The 9,475-nt window shown below is 37.3% G+C and overlaps 1 protein-coding gene across 1 annotated transcript; it reads left to right on the forward strand.

Annotated features, from left to right (window-relative positions):
* The first annotated feature begins 1,247 nt into the window (after positions 1 to 1,247).
* Positions 1,248 to 8,939, forward strand: LOC141398366 (uncharacterized). The gene is made up of 8 exons (XM_073975651.1): positions 1,248 to 1,955; positions 7,403 to 7,507; positions 7,673 to 7,894; positions 7,976 to 8,044; positions 8,121 to 8,186; positions 8,253 to 8,330; positions 8,403 to 8,462; positions 8,616 to 8,939. The coding sequence occupies exons 1-8, from the start codon at positions 1,248 to 1,250 to the stop codon at positions 8,937 to 8,939; spliced, it is 1,632 nt and encodes a 543-aa protein (XP_073831752.1).
* The last annotated feature ends 536 nt before the right edge of the window (positions 8,940 to 9,475 follow it).

Here is a 9,475-nt window from a genome sequence, read left to right on the forward strand (position 1 = left end):
CTGCGTGTTGGTGCACCAGCTAAAACTTGGGGAAGGTCGATCGATGCAGAAGTACAAGCTGCAAACTATTCATGGAACGACGTCAATCAAGCATCGCACAACAGAGTTCGATACAAAAGAATGGTTGAGGCTCTATGCTCCACAGGGGGTGAAGGATAACAAAAGAAGAAGAATTTTTCCCTCAGGGGCCGCTCTGTCAATGGCTGCTACACGAAGACTGTGTGAGGTCAGTGTTCGGGTTGATGTTTGGATGTTTTCGTCTGTCTTGGTTTCCGATAATAAGACTTGGGTCCTTGATCCCGGCGACCATGATGATTCTGCGACGCATAAAGTCTACTATTTCGATGAATAACAACATAGTATGTAAGATACTGTGTTTGTTGGTATTGGGAAGGCTGCGGTGGAGTTACGTATTATTTATTGTTTATTTGTATTATTTATTATTATTATTATTATTATTATTATTATTATTATTATTATTATTATTATTATTATTATTATTATTATTATTATTATTATTATTATTATTATTATTATTATTATTATTATTATTATTATTATTATTATTATTATTATTATTATTATTATTATTATTATTATTATTATTATTATTATTATTATTATTATTATTTTTTTTTTTTTTTTTTTATTTTACACTATTTCTGTGGTCATAACAACTGCGTTTGAGGTTAGTGCTACTTTTTTCTGAAGCTTATTTCTTAAAATACAGCTATATATCACAGAAGCAAGCCTGGTCCTGAAAAAGTTGCATGTTTTTTTTTTCAATATACATTTGATCTCCATGGAAATGGAGATCTTTTCTTAGTTCGGCCTATGAAAATGTTCTGTAATGGGCCAGCTAAGTAAGTAAGTAATTTATTTCAATAATATTTCTTCTTCGTGGCATATGGGAGTATCCACTGTGCACTGAAACCAAATTTACCTACCTCAATAAAAGTAAATAAATGTCAGCTCTGTCATTACCAATAAGAAATATACACATGTAACACTTAATATTACATCAATGAGACAATTGAATTGAACCCTAAATTAAATATGAATAAAAATCAAAAGCATAACATTTATGGAGAAGGTACGCCCACCCACCCAAAGGCTACAAACCAACCGAAATCCAATCAAGCATATTTACTATAAAGGCCTGAGGAAATACAACAATGAAAATAGTCTTCGGCGGAAAATTCAATTGAATAGTGGTTGCAAAGAAAAAAACATACGCGAATACAAAAATGCGTAAACCGTGTATAGCTCTGACATTCGCGACCCTCCTAATATGTGCCGATATAATTAAATCTGCGCCAATGCAGAAATCCTTAAAAACTAAATTAAATCCTTATTATTTAAAAGCAATGGCAGCATATAAAAAACTCGAATCAAAACTGCCCCGCGAGGATCTAAGAGCCATAACAACAATTGGTATTTTAAATGGAGCCAAACAAGCGGAAGAACAAATGGAACGCCATCTCATAGAGGAGGTCAAAGACCTACTGCTCAACACGGAAGTTAATAATAAAGACAAAGTTTTACCAAAAATTGAAAAAATCGAAGAACAATTAAATCGTGATCAAAAAGCTTTAGAAATTCTCACCAAATCTATGGATTTGGCAATGCAAACAAAAGATGTAAAAACATTTCACAAAGAAATACGAGATATTGCAGAAAGTTTAAAAGAGAAGGCCTCCTCAGATGTGACAGCGAGTAGAGATGAAAATAATGTGGGTACAAAAGTCTCACAACTTAGAAAACATATCCTGCAACAAATGAATCTTATGAAACATGTTGTTGATGATAAAATCGATGATACGTTGGATTATCTAATTGAACATGCCAACAACAATGGGGTGCTAGCCAAAGCTAGTTCGAAAATAGTGCGAAAACGTCAAACAGATCGTGAAGAACCTGCTGAAATAAGACAAATTAAATCAATATTAACAGAGGTGAGACAATCTATTTAAACAAGTGAAGAAGTATCAGTCGGCTTTGCCGACATGGATATACCCTCAGCCTATGTCAGGGGTCTTTTCAGAATTCTGTGGCCCTTATTAGACATTCGAACTTGCCGACAAAAATAATGAAATGTTAAAACAACGACTATGGGATTAAGCCTGACTATTTTGAAAAACAAAATAGAGGTCGTCATCCCGTCGAAATGTTGTTTATTGCTGTAGTATGCAATACCAACAAATTAGTTATGTGTTTTTTCGTCGAGAATCGACGAACGCATAGCAGTGGGAAAGATTTGGTTTTGTTTGCAAGTGAAGTTGCTCGAGTTTAGGTAGTGCCAAAGAAATTCTCGATCAGAGTGTTTCTTTGCTCACGTATCTATTTGAGCGAGCAATTGACACTTGGGTATAAAAAGTTTCTTGTTGAAAAACAAGAAACAAGGGAACTGATGAAGATCTGTGGCGAGATCTGAAACTATAGTCTTCCCTGCCTTACCCCTTGGTAAACATCGCCAATTTTTTCCCACTAATAAATTAAAGTTGGTTTAATAAAATATTAAAACAACGACTATGGGATTAAGCCTGACTATTTTGAAAAACAAAAAAAAAAATTGTTTGGGATTAAAGTTAAAAAAGTGTTGCGGAGGAGGTACTTGAATGAATGGACCGACATAGTCCACAAAGGAAGTGGACCTTATTTAGGGAGTCATATCATTTCGTTAGATATCGCGCCCACTATTTATTCAGTGGGTCATTGTATAAATTTTGGACCAGTATGCCAGGAACACGGACTTGTCCACCGATAACATAATATCTTTCTAAACAGGATCGTTGGGGTCACCATCGGTATACATTTACAAACGATCTTCGAATAGAGCCTTAACTGGACTTAGGCACAAACGTTGAACTTTTTAGAAGTTAAACTAAATTTGGACGAAATATTAGGAGAACCAAAGTTTGGACCAAGTTGGCTGATCGCTTCGGAAGTTATCGTGCTCTCCCTCCAGTCACTACAAATGGTGCCATAGGGGCTTTTACCCCTTTCGGGCCGTTTTCTAAAGAAGTATGAACTTGCCTCTGAAAAAAACTGTTACCGTCGTAATTGAGGCAGCGATTGCAAGTTGCTTCAACAAAAATCAAAGTGATTCGAGAGCAGGTTTTAAAGTGAACTTATCTGAAATTGTGTGTTGAAGGTACCCGAAGGATTAGACAAATATAGTCCATATTCAAACCTGATCTATGTCTGGCAAACATATTAGGATGTGTAAAGTATGGACCAAATCGGTCACTCCCTTCAAGAGTTATCGTGGCTACACTTTTTTCGAACATTTTTGAACTTTTGTGGGGGAGGTACCTGAAGGTGTGGACCGATATGGCTTATCTTCGAACTTATACTAAGATTGGACAAAATATTACGAATGCCAAATTTTGAACGGAGTCTGCAGATCCGTTCAAGAGTTATCTTGCGTTCCAACTAGAGTTTCTGGTCGGGAATTACCGGACGGGTATAAATGTGGCATATGGAGAATTTTCGTGAAAATTCACCTACTGCTATTGAAACGAAGACCGCTAGGTTGACACGGGTTAACCTTAACCGATGAGCCTAACATTTCATATAAATTGTTTTGGACCAAACGAAAAAAAAAACAAATTTTCATCGCCACTTCTTCCATTTACATTTACACATTTTAGGAGTGACCAACGGCATGTTCATAATATCAGCCATTTTAGATTGTCCGTTTGTTTTTGACAAATAAAAGTTAGTCGAGATTTGGTGTGCTCTTCGAAATGGATTAAAAAAGAAGGTTTTGCGAACTGTTTTCTTCGACTGCAATGGCGTGGTACATCAGGAAATCTTACTACAATGTCCTACGGTCAATAAGAAACACTATCTTGAAGTTATGCTCTAAGAAATTCGTCATAAACGCACAGAATTGTCGAAAAGCCAATAATGCATTTTACACCTTGATAACGCACAACTCACACATCACAGGAACCTGATAAATAAAATTTACAGATGTATAAGGGGCGACCAATGCCAATTTTCCAATTTTGGAACTTTTATTAGAAATGTATAATGATATACATAATTGTTCCACAAACATCCCAGTAGGGATAGGGAGGCTTCTCTCATATGAATGAGTACACCCTGATTCATACTAGCTCAATGAGAAGGGACCTAGTGTTTATCGCCGTGTCCGAACGACTTGTCCTATGATACCGCATTTAGAGAAATTTTTTATGGCTGAAATACTCATAAAATGTCACCATCATTACTGAGGGGTATTTTTCCACCGTTGAACATTTCATGTGGCCTGGCCTAGGAACCGAACCCGGGCACTCAGCGTGAAAGGCTGGAGTGCATACCATTGCACCACGGTGGCACCCTATTAGATATGTCAAAACATGAAAATTTTTCATTTTTTTGATTTTTGAAGAATAGACTTCCGAGACATTTATATGCTCAAAGCAAAAAAAAAAAACAAGTAAAAAAGTATCAGTCGGTTTTGCCGACAGAGATATACCCTCAGCCTGTGTATATTGGCACAAGTTTTTCCCAAAAAACGTATGTATTTAGGGGGATTTAACAATTTTGGGCGTTTAAACCGACAAAAATGTTGATTAGGATTAAATATCAAAAGTTTTGCGGAGGAGATTCTAGAAGGAATTGAACGACATTGACCACTATGGAGGTGGATCTCCAGCTGCTACATAGAACTTAGAACTTAAACTATGTTTGGACAAAATATTACTTAGGCCAAATTTTTGACCGAATCGGCAGATCCGTTCTAGAGTTACCTTGCGCTCCAACCACCTCACACGGTGTCATAGTGTTTTATTCAACTTTCAGGCTATTTTCTCAGGAAGTATGGACTTGCCCCGGATGAAATTTGTACCGTCGTATGGGGGGCAGTGAATACAAGTTGCTAAATCAAAAATCAAAGCGATTCGAGAGATGGCCCTAAACTGAACTTTTCCGAAATTTTGTGTGGGAGGTGCCTGAAGGAGTGGACCAATTGAGTCCATATTGGAACCTCATCCAAGTTTGGTATGAATTTCACGATATACAAAGTATGGACCAAATCGGTCACGAGTTATCGTGCGCACAAATTTTCCGAACATTTTCGAACTTTTGTGGGGGAGGTACCGGAAGGAGTGGACCGATGTAGCTCATCTTCGAACTTAAACTAAGCTTGGGCAAAATATTACGAAAGCCAAAATTTGAACCGAATCGGTTCATCCGTTCGAGAGTTATCGTGCGATCCAGCCAGCAGGACAGACAGACAGACGGACGGACATGGCTAGATCGACTCCAAATTGTCTGAAACACATTTCGTCCAAACATACTTGGGGTCTAAAACCATTATTTCGATGAGGCACATTTTCATCGTATCAAAGTGTATATACCCTCCTTAGCCTAAAGGCTGAGGGTATAATAATTACGTATCTTCGCTTATAATATTATTCCATAGAGTGGATCTATATTTCAACTTCACATCAAACTTTCAACGGTGGAAAGATACACCTCAGTAATGTTGGCGACATTTTCTGAGTATTTCAGCCATATAAAACTTCTCTAAAAGTGGTGTCTTAGGACACGTCGTTCGGACTCGGCTATAAACTGTAGGTCCCAAGCTTAATGTGATGTTTGTGGGACAATTATTACATTATTATTTAAGATTGGTGTGATAGGGTGGCAGAATCGACAAAGTTATTTCTTACAATAAGCTTATTTGTTCCATAAAGGAATTTTGATTTGCTGAAAGCTAATTCACAGGTGCAGTGGTGTAGGGTATCACATTGTCGGCCCTGTCCGACTATAACCATTGCTTCCTTTTTTTTCTAAAATCGATTCAGATAGAAAATTCACGCTAAATGTGCACCTTTAGCGTAAATTTTTAATTGTGATGGAATTTTAAATTTAGAGGAGTAATTGGACCAAACATTTCTCGACATTCGTTCGGAGTCGAGTTTTTTACACTTTTTAGACTACGACTCCGACACAAATTGAGATGTGAGGACAAACAGGTAAGTACGTATCAGTCAACTATGCTGACGGAGAAATACCCTCAACCACTGACCAAGAAAAAAAACAACAAAACCAAACCAAACACAATAATTATGCAGTATATAAAATATATTGATTTTACATTACGAGTTTGCCTTAAAATCTGTAGGTACCGTAACGTGGGCTTATACCAAATCATTGACATATACCAAATATTTTTGGCAACCAAACTTCCTCATAAAGGACACAAAATATTAAATTATGTTAAAATAAGTTTGAAAGAAAGTTTTGAAAAAGTTTTAGAGTTACCTTGCACAATATCCGACAGGGTTTTGAAGCTTTTGGGCCATTATCTCAGGAAGTATTGACTTACTCTGGAACAAAATGTACCATTGTAAATGAGGCCGCTCCAACAATCTACTGAAAAAGAGTCAAAACGATGCGAGAGGAGCTCCTAAACTTCACTTTAACCGAATTTTGTGTGGGAGGTACTCGAAGGAGCGGACCGATATAGTCTATTTTTCAATCACATACTGGACTGGATGAAATAATACGATGCGCAAAGCCTGCATCAATCAAAAACTCCCTGCGATGATTATCTTGCGGATTTGCCATTTTGGTTGGTGCCGTCAGGGTTTCTTGGAGCTTTTAGGCCAATATCTCAGGCCAATATCTCAGGCAAAAAAATTGTAGCGTCGTAAAGCGAACCACAAAAAAAAACTTACTGAAAAAAATTCAAAACGATCCGTGAGGAGCTCTTAAACTTCACTTTATGCGAATTTTGTGTGGGAGGTACTCGAAGGAGTGGACCAATACAATCCATATTCCAACCTGATACATTACTGGATGAAATAATACGATGTGCAAAGCCTACACCAATCAGAAATTCTCTGCGAGGATTATCTTGCGGATTTGCCATTTTGGTTGGTGCCGTCATTGTTTCTTGAAGCTTTTAGGCCAATATCTCAGGAAGTATGGACTTCCGCAAGAAAAAAATTGTACCGTCATAAAGGGAGCCGCAAGGAAAACTTACTGAAAAAAATTGCAAATCCGTCCGAGAGGAGCCCTTAAACTTCACTTTATCCGAATTTTGTGTGGGAGGTACCCGAAGGAGTGGACAGATATAGTTCATATTCGAACCAGATCTATATCTGTTAGGAATAATACGATGTGCAAAGTTTTGACCAAATCGATTGCTACATTCGAGAGTTATCATTCAGACCATTTTACAGACAAATTTTGAACTTTTGTGGGGGAGGTACCAGAAGGAGTGGACCGATGTGGCCCATTTTTCGTATCAAAGTGTATATTCTCTTTCTCCTAGACCATTTACAACACATTCCACATTCCTTAATCTATTTTTTAAAATATTCCAAAAACAGATAACAAAAGATTTAACAAACACGAATTTTATGTTTGCTACTCTTTTCAGGATGATTTCCGCAATAATCTTGTATTAAATGAAGATGGTGATGGCAACAACGCCAAAGGTGATGGTGGCTCAAGTGAAGAGGACAATCTGCTGATGGCATCCAATGTAAGTTATGCAATATCAAAGTATAGAGGAAGATGCATCATTGAAAGGTTGGGGTATACTAATATTATTCCGATAACCACCTACCTAATGTTCACTAAAATGTTTGTTTGAAATTTGTTTACCACAAAAACCTAAATTGTAATGTTAATTTTTTGTCTAAGAAAGAATGTTATTGAAACTAACAGCAATGGCAGCAAAGCCACAGAGAAAGTTATGGCCAACAATGCAACAGTGTCGCTGTTGTTGTCGACGACGTCTGACGTAAACGGGAGCCCTGACAATATGACTCTTGCCAAGCAGGAAGAAGGTTCGCCTGAATTGTTAGATAACAATGGAAATGGAGGCGGCGGTGGAGGTTTAGTGGGCATCATAACCAGTTTGAGTGGTGTAAGTAATGAACAAAACAGAAATCAAATGAAACGAAAAAAACCTGCAATGAAAATTATTCATGCTGACAACACTTTGTAGGGCGAAGGAGGCTCTGACATAGGTGCACTAATAGGAGCGTTAACTGGTGTCATTGCCCAATTGTTCGGAGTAAGTATTGATCTCTCTCCATTTCTCATGCTACCATAAACGTTTGACATTTTGTGTTTAATTTTTTTCATTACAGCCGGGTGGTTTGGATATTGAAAGTTTATTAAGTTCGGCAACTTCCTTAATTTCGGGTTTATTGGCGGTAAGTCAATGTTAATCAACCTAGCTATGACAAAAACATTTATAGTTTTTGACGTTTTATTAATAGGGCAACAAAAACTTTGGTACAGTCTTGGGCATATATGTGGGCACAGTCTTTGATGGTCTATCAGGAGGAGGTGGAGCTGTAAGTAGTATAGCGAAAATATGATTGGAAATCTAGCAATTTAAATAAATATGTATTTTTCTTGTTTTACAGATCAACAATGGACAATTCATTGGCAACTTTTTGGGAACTGTGGTCGCCTCTTTAAGTGCTGTACATATTGTTTCCATTTTTGTTTCTACTAATCCTTTAGTTGTAAACTAATACCATTTTACCCCCACCTTTCAAAATTCCATATTTCCATTTTTATCAAATTCGAAATAGTTGTATTAAAAAATGTGTATTTTGTTTTTTTTTTTTCTCCAGGACCCCGAGGAAGATGATGTCCCTCCACGACCTTTGGTGTTCCTTCAAAATGTTGTCAGCAGCTTTATAGAAGCTAAAAATCGTAAAGGTTCCGAAGAGGAGTCAGCAGAACGTAAAGATGGCCATAAGAATAGCGGGGAGAAGGGTGGCGGTTCAGATTCATCAGCCTTTATCAAACACGTGGTGTCTCATATTGTAGGTACCGTTGTCAGCGTAATTCTGAATGCATCTTTGGGTGCATCAGGTGGAGCTTCAGGCGCATCACATTCTCTATTTGCCGGTAGTTCAGCAGGTCATAACAAGGGCGGAGGTGGCAAATTTTAGTTAGAGATTTTCAATAGTTTGTAGTTTATACTCGTACTTGTAATAACATTTTTTTTTACCGAAATAAAATAAATAATTTGAAAATAAGCTGTTTTCATACTACGACATTGTTTTTATATATCAACACTAAAGATTTTATTAAAAAAGTGGGGAGGGTATTATAAGTTAGTTTTGGCCAAAAAGTTTGTAACGCATCGAAATAATGGTCGTAGACCCATACTTATATATACCAAAATGAATGTCTCGACGAGCTGAGTCGATCTGCGTATTTGTGTCCGTCCGTCCGTCTGTCCATCTAAACCTTGTAATCACGCTACAGGTCGCAATTTGGTGATGGTCGGATAATATTCAGGTCGGAGAAAAGTCAACGTTTTTTATACCCTCAGCATTTAGGCTGAGGTGCGCACGATAACTCTCGAACAGATCAACCGATTCGAACCAAGTTTTGTCCAAACTTAGTTTAAGTTCGAAGATGGGCCATATCGGTCCATTCCTTCTGATACCTCCCCTACAAAAGTTCAAAGTTTTTCTGTAAA

Source organism: Musca autumnalis, unplaced genomic scaffold (genome assembly GCF_047663935.1).
Source record: "Musca autumnalis isolate F117 unplaced genomic scaffold, ASM4766393v1 scaffold_3, whole genome shotgun sequence".
Classification (NCBI taxonomy): domain Eukaryota; kingdom Metazoa; phylum Arthropoda; class Insecta; order Diptera; family Muscidae; genus Musca; species Musca autumnalis.

What these genes read in the sequence shown, in the direction of transcription:
- LOC141398366 (XM_073975651.1), top strand. Translation starts at nt 1,248, where the DNA reads ATGCGTAAACCGTGTATAGCTCTGACATTCGCGACCCTCCTAATATGT. An exon ending in TTAAATCAATATTAACAGAG is followed by an intron (nt 1,956 to 7,402) that starts GTGAGACAATCT and finishes TACTCTTTTCAG; the next exon opens with GATGATTTCCGCAATAATCT. An exon ending in TGGTCGCCTCTTTAAGTGCT is followed by an intron (nt 8,463 to 8,615) that starts GTACATATTGTT and finishes TTTTTTCTCCAG; the next exon opens with GACCCCGAGGAAGATGATGT.